Genomic DNA, 13,465 nt, shown 5'->3' with positions numbered 1-13,465 from the left:
TCACCCTGTTAACCCCCCCCCCCCCCGGCTGCATGTGCATCCTCTTCCCTTTTCCCTGTACCTTTTAATTTTCCAGGTGAGAGCAACAGCATGAATTTGCTGCCCGCATTGGGTTGGCTATTTTTTGATGTCACTTCCTGGCCCGGGGCCCGGAAATGATGTCAGAGAGAGGTGACACAGATGTGGACAGCAAGTTCATAATGCTGCTCACGCAGGAGAAATGAAAGAGGTATGAGGGAAGGGAAGGTGCCCACGTGCGTGGCAGGGGGAGTCAGGAAGAAGGTGGGGATGGAGAGGAAGATGGATGCCTGCGACCTTTATAAAGACCATGTCTGGGGCGGACCCCTCCCACCCCCACACACTCCTTACTACGCCAGGGCTTGAAGCTAGCAAATAGCAAAAGGTATTTTAATTATGGCAAAAAGCTGTCACAATACACTATATTCCCCTGAAAACAGAGGGGACGATATTCAGACTGCGGGAAGCAGCTCGATTACCTCTCATGGTCAGTGGTGAATCCAGATATTCGGTGCTAGGGTTGTATTCCCAGTTGACATTTGTGGGGTATAAGAAATAATATGGTATGGTATCTGGCCACCAGCATTGAATTTCCAGGTTATACTATTCTCGACTATGCATATCATGATCTAAAATGTACAGTCATGCTCTACATTACTATACCCTCTTATGTTTTAATATGTATGTAAACTTGTAAACCATTCTGAGCACTGTAGGATGAGATATAAGTCCAAATAAATAAATAAAGACAGCTGCCTAAGACTTATTCATCAGTTGACTGGCTAAGGCATAGCAGACAAAGACAGGTCTGTTTTTTAGGTGGGTCTATCTGACCGCTAGGCTTAGGATTACCAGATTTTCTGTCTGGAAAATCTGGACCCCTAGACCGCTCTGTCATACCCCAGTTCCGCCCCACCTCCAATCCCACTCCAGCCCCTCCCTCTACTGCCATCTCTTGACGGGCAGGATACGCGATGCATGCACTCTCCATTTTTTCATTCATTTTCATTGTCTCCTGCTGCAGAGCTCCAAGAGCCACGCCTTCCAGCAAAGGAACTCTAATACACCTGTCCCTTACTTGACTCCTGCCTGCAGAACCTTCCGAATGTTTGGCAGTTTGTGTGTGGGTTAAGTGCCATCGACACGGGGTCCGAGTCCTAGCGACATAACGAATTACAGATCCAAAAAGAAGTCGGTTTTGTGCTAGTCCAACAAGGCCCAATTCCGGTTCTAGAAAAACGCGGTGCTCAACCAAGACGCTGCATGTAACTTTCATATGCAGGGTTCTTTCATAGAGCACATGACCATTATTTGAGAAAACAGAAAACTCAACTATTTTTCTAGCTATGGGATACATGACCTTAGCACGAGGGGAAAAACCTGCATCAGAGCACTCTCCCTCAGCTGGGTAAAAGAACCCCTTGGGGTGGTGTTGCTAGAGCTGGAGCGGAGTAGGTGAATGTTTAACATACCCTTTCAGTCAAGTGATCAAAGTTTATTCAGCTGTATGCTTATCATGCAACATTGCCCAATAAAAAGACAAAAACACCTTCTTTCATACAAATGTGTTTTATTGCAGAGAAATTACTTTATTTACATGCTGCTACACATCACAACATAAATCTATCAAATATTTCATGGTGGATGCTGTAGACAGTATATATTACTAGATAATATTTTTTTTATAAGAACCACAGGTACAAGTGACGAGCTTCTTGTATAGCTTTTATTTACTCTACAGCTTGTACAAGCTAACATGTTGATTCTAAAGGCAGTGTTTTCTCAGTCCTACCTATTTATTTGCATGCGAAAATCTAAGGTACGAACATGGCATAAATGTGCTACCAGATCTAACATTCTCCATCCAGGACCACTGTAACTGTTGGTGGGTGATTAAACGGTACTATGTTAAAGCATTTAATTCTTGAATAAAATATACAGGTCTATTATGATAGGTATAAATCTGTTTATAAGCCATGGCTCGTAAGTGATGAAGAGAGGCATGCATTTAAAGGACAACCTAAATAATGTTTGTGATCAGAAAGGTAACTGGAGCTCTCCATAACTCATCTGCCTGAAGACATCTTACGCAAATGTAACAGTTCTATTTTTCTTTACGGAACGATGATCGTTGAATACCAGATAAGGAATCTTTGCCATCCGGTCTTATGCTGGTGGAGGAAAAACCTCTGCTATACAGTTTAGGGCAGTGGTTTCAAACTCGCGGCCCGTCAGGTACTATTTTGAGGCCCTCGGCATGTTTATCATAATCACAAAAGTAAAATAAAACAGTTTCTTGATCATATGTCTCTTTAGCTATAAATTACAATATTATTATTAAGACTTAATCAAAAGGAAAGATTTATAAACTATAAAGAGTTTTACCTCATGCAAAATTGTCATTTCTTTAATAAGACATTAACTGTTTTTTTCTGAGGCCCTTCAAGTATCTACAAATCCAAAATGTGGCCCTGCAAAGGGTTTGAGTTTGAGACCACTGGTTTTCAGACACTGCCTGGAGGCATACCTAATCAGTTTGGCTTTCGAGTTACCCCTAATGAATTCATGAGACACACTCTGTCTGATATTCAAACCATGGAAGATAGCAGGCAAAACAGGAAGTTGAATGCCAGTGCCGTATCCGGCAACCAGCATTGAATTTATGGTTTACATTTGACCAGCAGAGACTTACCCCCCCTCTTTTATGAAGCCATGTTAGGCTTTTTATCGCTGGCCATGGCGGTGTTAGCGCTGATGCTCGTAAGAATTCTATGTGCATCAGAGCTAATATCGCTGCAGCCAGTGATAAAAAGGCCTAATGTGGCTTCATAAAAAGGGGGGGGCATAGTTGGCTAAGCCAATATTCACCAGCTGGCCAGTTAAGTCCTGGTGGCGAAAGATAGACCTGCTTTCTAGGCAGGTCTAGCTGGCTGCTGAAGTTAGATGGTCAGCTGCTGGATATTGGCGGTCACCAGCTATGCCGCATGACTTAGCCAGTCACTGGGCTATCTGCCAAATGGGATATTCAGCGGGAGAGATAGCTGGTGATCTCCTTCTGAATATTGGCAGATAGACAACTATGGGCTCCTTTTACTAAAGTGCGCTACGCTTCTAGGTCTAAGGTCTAATGCGTGCGGCAATGCAGCGCGTGCTATTCCGCGAATTAAAGCCCTAACGTGGCTTAGTAAAAGGAGCCCTATGTATTGTATAGCTGACTGGGAGCCTCTACCGGTTAGCTGAATAGCAATGAATATCAGGCCCATTGTATACAAATTTATCAGGGGCTGTGCTGAAAATCAGACCAATTAGATGTGCCTCTAGAACTGGTTTGGAAACACTGGCTTATTGTGTCTTCATACTTTTGGCTTGGTCATGTTAAAAGAGAGAATGGTACATTTGACCATATTCTTTTCTTAATTATTTAAGCAAACTAAACTATCAAAACAATTAAATATTTACAGCAGGGGTGTCCAACCTTTTGGCTTCCCTGGGCAGCATTGGCTGAAAAAAATGTTTCTGGGACCGCACAAACGCATAAACGCTGCAGCAAGACAGAGGAGGGAGCCAGCAAGACGGTAAACACCCGGGGGCAGCAGAGGAAAACACTGCATCGCCCTCGACCGGGGCCGCACAAAATACTTCACGGGGCCGCAGGTTGGACACCCCTGATTTACAGTATTTCAAGTATTTCCCAGTGTAATATATTTTCATTTCAAAGACTTATTTTCAAGTGTTTTTATAATGATGCATTTATTTTCAAATCAGGATTACTAGCTATAATTCCTTAAAACCTCAGCTTCCTTATGACTCTCTTTGTCATCCTTTAATGTTACTGTCAGCTCATGTTGTTTACTGGAAATAAATTTGGGAGGTCCTTATACTAAGCTGCAGGTAATAAGTGGCCTTAGCATGCCATTATGTGGGTCATTCCCGCTCTACAAGGCCATTTTAACCATATGCTAATGTAGATGTGCTAGCTGATAAGTGCCCACTCTCCAACCCTGACATGTCCCTAAAAAATAAAAAAATTAAAAATTTACCGCATGGTTACTGAGTGGACATGTATGATGTTTTAGGGCATTTTTTTTGCTGTGTAAGATGCATGTTAGTGCTTAACACCATTTAGTAAAACAACCCCTTTATTTTTTTTACTTTTTAAATTATTTTTTCTTTTTGTATTTTCAATGAAAGATGTGCATTCTTTATTAATAACACATATAGTAGAAACATCTATGAGAAAAGACATCTGCAACATGTGCAGAAGATAATACTAATAATTAGAGTTACCATATGACTCCTGAAAAAGGAAGATAGATTGAGACATCCATGTCTTACTTCCATTCCTTTCAATGGAAGTAGAACCCAGATGTCTCAATCCGTCTTCCTTTTTCTGGAGCCATATGATAACTCTGCTGAGTATAATAATAGTAATACAGTATAATCTCGTTATAACGGACTTCAAGGGACCTTCATATCCAGAGTCCATTATATCTAGAGTTGCATTTTTTAAAAACTTTATTTAGGTCAACTTGAAACAACGTAACATCAATGAACAACAGTCACTGCACAACCATATCAGCAACATCAAGAACAAAACTCAGCAAAACATTGGTATGGCATGAAATGATTGCAAAACCAGAACACTACAAGATGTTCTAAAGCATTATGTCGTACTGTATTAGAAAAAAAAATAATCTGTCATTTTCTTCTGGGCTGTATTTTGATACTGTATCACCAGCACCACACGCGCCTTGTAGGCGGAGCCTGCATGTCCATTATAGCTGAACAAAACTACAACTAAAAGCGGCTCTGGGGACCAAATTGTCCGTTATATCCGAGTCCGCTATATGCGATGATTTTCTGCATGTTTATAAAGGCGCTCGTCCGCTATAGATGAGGTTCCGTTATAAGCGAGTTCGTTATAACAAGATTATACTGTAGTACCCTCCACCAAAACTGTGGAGAAAAAGAGATCTCGGATTCTATAATATGCCCAATACTCTCAGTCATGCAACTGGGCTCATCATAGTCACTGGTCTCTTAAAAAAATCCTCCATATATTATAATAACCAGTTATAAAATCTTCCTTTAAAGATGCAGTAAAGTACTTATGTTCATAAATGTAGCCAGGAATATTATCAACATCCAAAAACTGGTTCTAAAAAAGAGAACTTAGCTTCAAGCAAGCCTAATTCCACTGCACATCCATTAGCAAGTTTCTCTCCAGCCAGAGGCAACAGCGGCCCTGTTTTGCATATCAGCTGTATCAAGGCACTGGCAACTTTCTCCTCATTCCCTTTATGCCCTCCCGTCCTCTTAGATCAATGGATCTTCAACTATTAACCGTTCCGTCATCGAGAATAATTAAATACAAAACGCCATGATACTTCTCCGTCGTCGCCCCTCAGTCTTGGAATGCCTTACCGTTACCTCTGAGAGATGAGAAACAAAATCTCGACCCTTTAAGAGCTGACTTAAAAGGAAGCCTTTGCTCTGTGATTTCATGGAAATGGATGGCCTTAGGGCCTGATTGGCCCAGGCAGCTCAAACCCCGCCCACAAGTGGGGCTTGAGGCGCCTGGGCCAACTGGAATCTCCACCTCTTCTCCCATACTTCCTTCCTTCACTTCCCGACTCTAATGTTATGACCCTAAATGTTCTTCTTTACCACGATGACTATATTTCTTTCCCATTAATCCTTCGTTTTTTCAAGTGAACCCACTGATACCTCCTAAAAAAAAGGCTAATGCTAAATCAAGAAGATCTTTATTTAGTCACATCAGAAATAGAGCTAAGTATTATAGATGAAAATTTTATACAAGAGAGCAAATTAATAGTATTTGAGCCCTTAGAGGTAAAAACAAATCAAAAATAGAAAGAGCAACAAGAAAAAGAAAAAATAGTTCATTAATAATAAAAAAGAATAATAGTTAAAAGTTTTCACTTAAAAATTAAGAAAAAGAGAAACAACTGGACCAATGATAGCCCATAGGCCATTAGCCAAGACTTGTTCTAAAGGCAAATGGACGCGGACACTTGAGATCCATAGTCTCTATTTTTGATGTGACTAAATAAAGATCTTCTTGATCTAGCATTAGTTTTTTTTTTTTTTAGGAGGTATCAGTGTATTTCTTTCCCGCCTTCCTTTTGGTCCTGTTTGTCTAGTTTTGGTCTTGTGATTTCTACTGTCTGTATTTTATTGCTTGTTCTAATTTGTATCTTCCTCTATTTTATTACTATTGTACCTCGCTTAGAAATCTTGATAAGTGCTTGTATCAAATTTTTTAAATAAAACTTGAAACTTGAACCACTGTTACTAGCCCCTTTTCATGAGGTATGTTATACTGAGAGTATTGGGCATATTATAGACTCTGAGGTCACTTTTTCTCCACAGTTTTGGTGGATGGTAATATTACTATTATTATCAGTATTATCTTCTTTGTTGCAGGTAACTTTTTCATAGATGTTTCTATTACTGTGTTTCCTCGAAAATAAGACAGTGTCTTAAATTTATTTGGGGCCCAAAAAAGGCACTAGGTCTTATTTTCGGGGTATGCACATGATCGTCTCTCCCTTCCTCTCCTTCACCCCAATTCTTCCTCTTTTCTTTCTCTCCCCCACATGTGCAGCAGCTTTCCTCTCCTCTCTCCCATCCCCCTGTGTAGCAGAAGTTTGCCCAGCTTCTATCCTTCCCTCCCTCCCATCCCTCATGCAGCAGAACCCTTGAGCACCCCTCCCCCCCGCCCCACCACACAGCTGAACCCCTGCTGACCCTCAATCCATCCCTCCCTCCCCACCGACCGCGAGCGAGCCCTACCTTCATCTGAAGCAGCATCGGGCCAAGCAGCCTGTTAAGAGTACTGCTGGCCTGACACTGCTTCGGATGAATTAGGGCTCGCTCGCAGTCGGCGGGAAGGGAAGGATGGAGGTTCAGCAGGGGTTTGGTTGCACGGGGGAGGGTGGTAGGGGGGGCAGGTTGAAGAGTTGCCCACGAATCCCAGGACTACCGTAGTTCTTTTGAATAGCTATTTTACATCCTTTATTAAGCCGACATCCAGTACATTTTAAAGTTTATTTCCCCGGGACCATTTTTGAGCTCCTTTTGCTAAATGCATGCTTTATAATTCATATACTTGTATGGTGCTCACCGGGGACTCTGATTAAAGATTACGTAAAGCCACACCCAAGTTCATTAAACACCTACTCACTCATAGAGCTGCCTGGGTGGGAGGAACTTTAAAAATCTTTGAACACTTATTGCCTGCAAAAATTAAGGGGTCCTTTTGCTAAGCTGCGGCATAAAGTGGCCTTAGCTTGCCCTTATACGGGTTTTTATCATAGCAGTAAAATGCCCAATTTTTCATTTTCTGCATTAATGGTAATACACTAATTATGCCATTAGCGCATGGCCATAAAAAAAAATTTTCCACGTTAACACTACCTATTTTGTAGGAGATAAGGGCTCATGCAGTAATCCTGCATTAATCAGTAAGTGCATGTTAATGAAGCTGCATTAACTGATTAGTATAGAAACACTCACTTTCTGCCCTTCAGACATTCCCAGGGTCTTCCACACAAAAATAAGAAATAATTTTTTGCATATGGTTAGCACACACTGATTTCAAACTTACCGCGGAGTGCCTGAGTGTGTCCCACAGTAAGCCATTTTAAGGTACGGTAAGCACATGTTAGCACTTACTGAAAAAAATAAAAGGACCCCTTAAGTAAATATCAGAACAATCTGAGGATCATTATGATGCTAATTTAAATACCCAGAAGAACAAACAAAAAATTTACCTTTAGTCCCACAGGCAATGCAAATAACAGCGAAAACCAAAGGATCCGTGGAGATGGCGATGTTCAAGATGCAGGCTTTATTAAAAAATGTACAATTGGATAATCCACACGAAATATATCTAAGATCTAAACCATAGAGAGGTGTGGATCCAACACGGTCCGTGTTTTGACAATGATGGCTTCCTCAGGGATCCCTAAAAGCTTTGGAGGAATCCTCATCTGCGCAGAGTTACACTCGGTATTGTTTTCAGTGTTTAATCCACGTGCTTTAATATCAGGACTTTTAGGGACCCCTGAGGAAGACATCACTGTCGAAACACGGACCATGTTGGATCCACACCTCTCTATGGTTTAGGTCTTAGATATATTTCATGTGGATTATCCAATTGTACATTTTTGAATCAAGCCTGCATCTTGAACATCGCCATCTCCACAGATCCTTTTGTTTTTGCTAATTTAAATACCAACAGAATTGTCTGAAAGTAGCTAGTACTGCTTCTTTAGACTGTCCGACTGAGTAAACCTGGAAGAAAAACATTTTCATAGAATAGTCATTATTCAGTGATATGGCATCACAAACAATGCATATGTTGTCCTTTTGACCTATCAAAGTATAGCTAGGTAGGACTACTTGACCTTGATTGCCACAATTAGCAAAATCTAGGAACACTAAATATAAGTGCAAAACAAGTAACTAATTTTGTATAAAACCCCTGAAGAATACAGTATCAAACTATAATCTCAAATAATATTTTTATATGGGACCAAAAAAATAAATCACAATAAAAATCACAGCAAAGACAAACTATTTTTCTCATATGCTCTATGGCTTTCCATAGCCAGCTGATAACTTATTGTAATTCTATGGTATAAATAGATACAAGTTTATCATAACAGGTACTAAGGTTGCAATAACAATACAGTCTGCAGGTTTGCATAAATGTGTTGTGTCACACAATTTCAAAGTTATTTGCAAAAAATAATAATAATAATTATACAACCTGGAATGCTTTTAAAATGAGACACAACAGTGTGCAGACATACATGTATAAGAAAACAAGAGCAATCATACATTATAAAATGAGTTTTTGGGATGCATTAAGTTAGCAGTGCTTTCAAGGTTATACATGTCAGTGAAGAGTCTCTTTGTTGTTTTTAGTTCAACTGTTCATTGATATGCAATTCTGCAATTCTAACATGTTTGGTCTCATCCCTATTTGCCATCTGTTTGGCCTTGGAACTCCCAGGGACAAATTTCTAACAGATTTGTACCTTCCTCGGCCATCCGTTTTGAATGTGCACTGTCCGTGGCTTCTGAATCTATTTCCCAAGGACAAATGTCCACTAATTTACATCGGTCCATCCCCTGCTCATTTGATGTACTTTTCCCTTTATTTGCTGATACACCCAATGATTTCTGAGATCCTTGGGAACAAACCTCAGCACTTTTTGATTTATCGATCTTACTGATAAGATCTTTGGATTCTGTTTCCTTCCCCTTGTTCTTAGATTTCCCCTTCTCTTTCTCAGCTGCTGCCTCTTTCCTTCCTGTCATTAGTCCAAAAGCTCTTTTATTTGAAGGTGATGGTGGTTTGACTGCAGGTATAGCTGAAGCAGAAGTGGTAGGCAATGATACGCCTTTGTCTGCATTAGAGAAATCTGGGTTGTCTAACTCCCACTGACGTAATTCATCAGGAAAAACCGAAGGCTTCTGCAAGTTATTATTTGAGTTATGATGGGAGCCAGTCAAAAGCAGATGTTCTTCAACAGGAGATAAATTGCTTTTTTGTTCCCCTATTGTGCTGAGGTATCCATTTTCCAGAGTTTGCACCTTGCCCGTTTTGAGTACTTCATCAGTATTTCCTGGGTAAACAATAGCTGTGTGGTGTTTTTTAGAAATGTTGCCTTTTCCAGCATTGGGAATGAGTTCTTGGGTCTCCTTAGAACAAGGTTCAGCTTTGTTTAAACTCTTCTGATTTGATTGTGAATGTCCATCAGTTACTTTAAGTTTGTTATGAGATCTCCCCTTTATACGTGAAGAATGATGTTTTTCTAATTCCAAAGGAGCAATGGACACATGCTTTTGTGCTTTAGTCTCTGAAGGCACAGAGTTAGGAGTAAGGTCATATACCTCCCAAGGACAAACTTCTTCTAAATCCAATTTTTCTTTCAGCCCTGAGTTACATATATCGGGGTCAGTGCTAGTGATTGAATAGCCTACTGCTTGCTGTTTCATAATCCCAGATTTATGCAATCTCCTTGGTTCCTCTATTTGACTTGAACTTTTCTGCTGTATGTCCTTACTCTCACATTTATCAGATGTTTTATTTGCTTCATTATTTTTTGGCAGTGTTTTTTGACTTTTGCTACTGTCTTCTAAGTTTTGCATTTTTGCCGTCAGTCCTAGTGTTTTCTCCTTGGCACTGGCAATAACACTAAGAGATTTCTGTAAAACAGATGCTCGAGAATGTAAAGGTTTCTTATCCAAGCACAGATTGTGCGCACTTACAGATTTGCATACCAGAGGGACGGATTCTGTGGATTCAGCCTCCGTAGTGTCAGTTCCTGTCTTGGTTCCTGTTTTCTCAGTCAAGGAATCCAACACAGAACTTTCAGTAACTTCTATGTTTTCTGTACTCACACTTTTCTGCTCTTCATTCTGTTCTTCAACGTGATCATAGGTGCTGTGAGATTTTCTCACGGGGAAATTTTTCAAAGAATCTTCTTTTGTTTTCTGACAATGATTTGTAGAATCCTGTTCAACTTTTTTTATCGCACTGGTACTGTTTTTTGTACCACTCTGGTCCATAAGGTCTTTCTCTTCTTTGGAGCACTGTCTACTAACTGTCTCTGGAATCTCAGTAATACGTCTCATGATTGAACGTCCTAGGCCTTTCTTGGAGCATCTCTTTTTTTGCAGATGGGGATTATTAGCTAGCATCTTCTTTCTTTTGTAGATTTCCAATTGTGCATATAGTTTCTTCAATTCATCCTGCAAAATAAAGGATAATATCAGCGTATATGATACAAGATCAATAAATTAAGAACCTATAATAATCTATTCATTCTGGAGTCATTCATTGTTGTTTGACAGCACAACAAATGAGCCTCAACCATTATTTATCAAGTTTCAATGGACGATAGCATTTGCTGGTGGATTGGTGTCAAATAAGTGAAGGGGTTGCTGAGCCCTTGGACTAAACTTCTCTAGAATCACTTAAAAACAGATAGCTCGTCAAGACCTCTAAATGCAACTAGGGGCTAATTCTACAAACGGCATACCAATTGTAGGCGGTAGTAAACATCCTACTGCCATCTCACCAGCTAATCGGGACTCATGTTTTTAAAAAAAAAAAAATCCATGCCGTGAAGGACACCTACAATATAGGCATCTGACTCACACCTACGGAGGAGTCTAGTAGAGAATGACACGGTGGTGGTTTACCCGCGGCCACCGCGTTTAGCTGCGGGTAACCCGCCAAAACGGGGAACGAAAACTAGCAGTCGCTGCGGGGACGGGGACAATTTTGGGGATTACTGGTGGCTCAGCTGATGGAGATTCCCTCTGCAAGGATCAGCTGAGCTGTGAGCCCTACACCCTTCTCCCTGACATTCCCCTGACATCCCAACATTTACCTGTATCTCCCCTCACATCCCCTGACATCTCCGCCCCCCACATCTCCCAACACTCCTGGGTCCCCCTTCCATATTCCTGGAACCCCTCCGTACCTTCGGAAGAGCAAACGGCATGAGGGAAGAGGGATGCAGTGGTATTTTGGTGATTTTGAGCCAATCAGGGCCTTTGGTCCCTCCCACCGTATCCCAAGATGTATTGGGAGAGCAAAGCCCAATCATTTGCAGCACGCATCCCTATAGGCAGGAGAAAGTGAGCTTCCCTCCTGCTGTTTGCTTTTCTGAAGGTAGGGAGGGGCGGGGATGTGGGAGGGAGGCCCTGAAATGTTGGGGGGGGGGGGGAGCGGGGATGTAAGGGATATCAGGGGGATGTCGGGATGTGAGGGGGGATGTGGGGAATATCATGACAATGTCCTGATGTTGGGGGGTGTGGGGGATATTAAAGCAATGTTGGGATGACAGGGGGAAGGGTGTAGGGCTCTGCAGTTCAGCTGATCCTTGCAGGGGGAATACCTATCAGCTGAGCCACCAGGAATCCCCAAAACCAGCTTAGCTGATGGGGATTCCTTATGCCTTGATCAGCTGATGGGAAGCCTATTGGGGGGGGAGGGTTCGCTCCTTGGGTGGTGGGAGGGGGTCATGACCACCAGTGGTCTTCTTGTCAGTTTGGGCATTTTGTGGAATTTAGACACAACTCAAATAGGTCTAACTGCCAGCATCTAATTTCCCTCTAGGAAAGCTATGATTATGGCTGGGGTACATCCAGGTTGAAGCCTGCCCGATTCCCGCCCATAACATACTTCATAACATGCCCCTTTGCTCTCTGAATGCATAGTAGCTTAGAAGTGCTGGTGTTAGGACGTCCAAGTGCCAACTTACGCTGTTTTTTGGACATTTTAAAGTTTTGATTATGAGCCCCCTAGCGATGCTTAAGTCAACCATTCTATAAATGGGCCGAGAAGTCATTGTTTTCACCTGTCCAGTCCTAGGATCTTCTGGTCTTCCAGACATTGTTCTCACACTTCTGTTCCTTCCTGGTCTTTTGGGACGCCAAAAATAATTCCAGCCATTGCCAGTCCCTCTGGTTGCCATCTCCAGATTTTCTGGTAGCCAGTCCCTCTGGTTACCAGTGGTCACTCACTTTGGGCCCTACTGGTCACTCTGGTCGCCAGCCTCTCAGGGTCCCCATCAGTCCTGGACATTACTGGTCCCTTTGGTTGCCAGCCTCTTGGATCCAGTCAGTTCCTCAGATTCTTCTGATGGTCACCACTGGTCTCTCCACCAACCACTGTCATCCTGAATCTCCCCGGTACACTGGCATCTCCACAGACCCTCTGGTCACCGGTCAATCCATGAGGACTCCCTCGGTCCTTCAGGCACTCCACTGAGAACTCTCCATGATCCCTCACGCAAGCTCTCTCTGAACACTCTCCAGGTCACTCAGATGCCCTCTCACTGGCCCTCCCCTGATTATCAAGCTTGAAGGCTCTCCAGTTCCTCCAAGCTCAACCAGGTAGGCTCTTGTGCTGGGCTACTACCGGTCTCTCTGGTTTCCAGCCTCTCAGGTCCCCTCTCTCTGAGGACTCTCCAGGTTCCTCACTCTCTCTCTCTCTCTCTCTCTCTCTCTCTCTCTGAGCCCTCTAATAGTCATCAAGCTTGGGGGCTCTCCAGTCCCTCCAAGCTCTACCATGTAGGCAATACAAATGGAAACTGAAAGTGAAAGATAAAGAAACAATCATGCTGTCCTTCCTTAGAACACACAAACTTCAATACAAACAACTGAAAGGAGTGGTGGTGAGCAATCCCACCTATGCAGTACCGTTTACTTAGAAAAGGCCTTAGGCCCAAATTTTATATATGGCATCCTAAGCTACATGCCATATATAAAATAGCAAATTAGTGAGCACAGATGATTTGTGCATGCAACTTAATTGTTTAACAAGCCAATCGGTATTGATAATTGGCAATTAACTCCTAATAAGAGATGCTAATTGGTACTAATTAGAAGTTATGCACAC

At 42.0% G+C, this 13,465-nt stretch overlaps 1 protein-coding gene across 1 annotated transcript in view; it reads right to left on the bottom strand.

Annotated features, from left to right (window-relative positions):
* Positions 1 to 8,713: 8,713 nt before the first annotated feature.
* Positions 8,714 to 13,465, bottom strand: part of GPR158 (G protein-coupled receptor 158) — a 461,568-nt gene continuing 456,816 nt past the window's right edge. Inside the window, 1 exon segment of the mRNA XM_033932889.1 lies at positions 8,714 to 10,806. Within this exon segment, the coding sequence (XP_033788780.1) occupies positions 9,028 to 10,806 (1,779 nt within the window). The 3' untranslated portion in view covers positions 8,714 to 9,027.

The sequence above is a fragment of the Geotrypetes seraphini genome, chromosome 2, assembly GCF_902459505.1.
Source record: "Geotrypetes seraphini chromosome 2, aGeoSer1.1, whole genome shotgun sequence".
Taxonomy (NCBI): Eukaryota; Metazoa; Chordata; class Amphibia; order Gymnophiona; family Dermophiidae; genus Geotrypetes; species Geotrypetes seraphini.
This window is presented reverse-complemented; position numbering and strand designations above follow the sequence as displayed.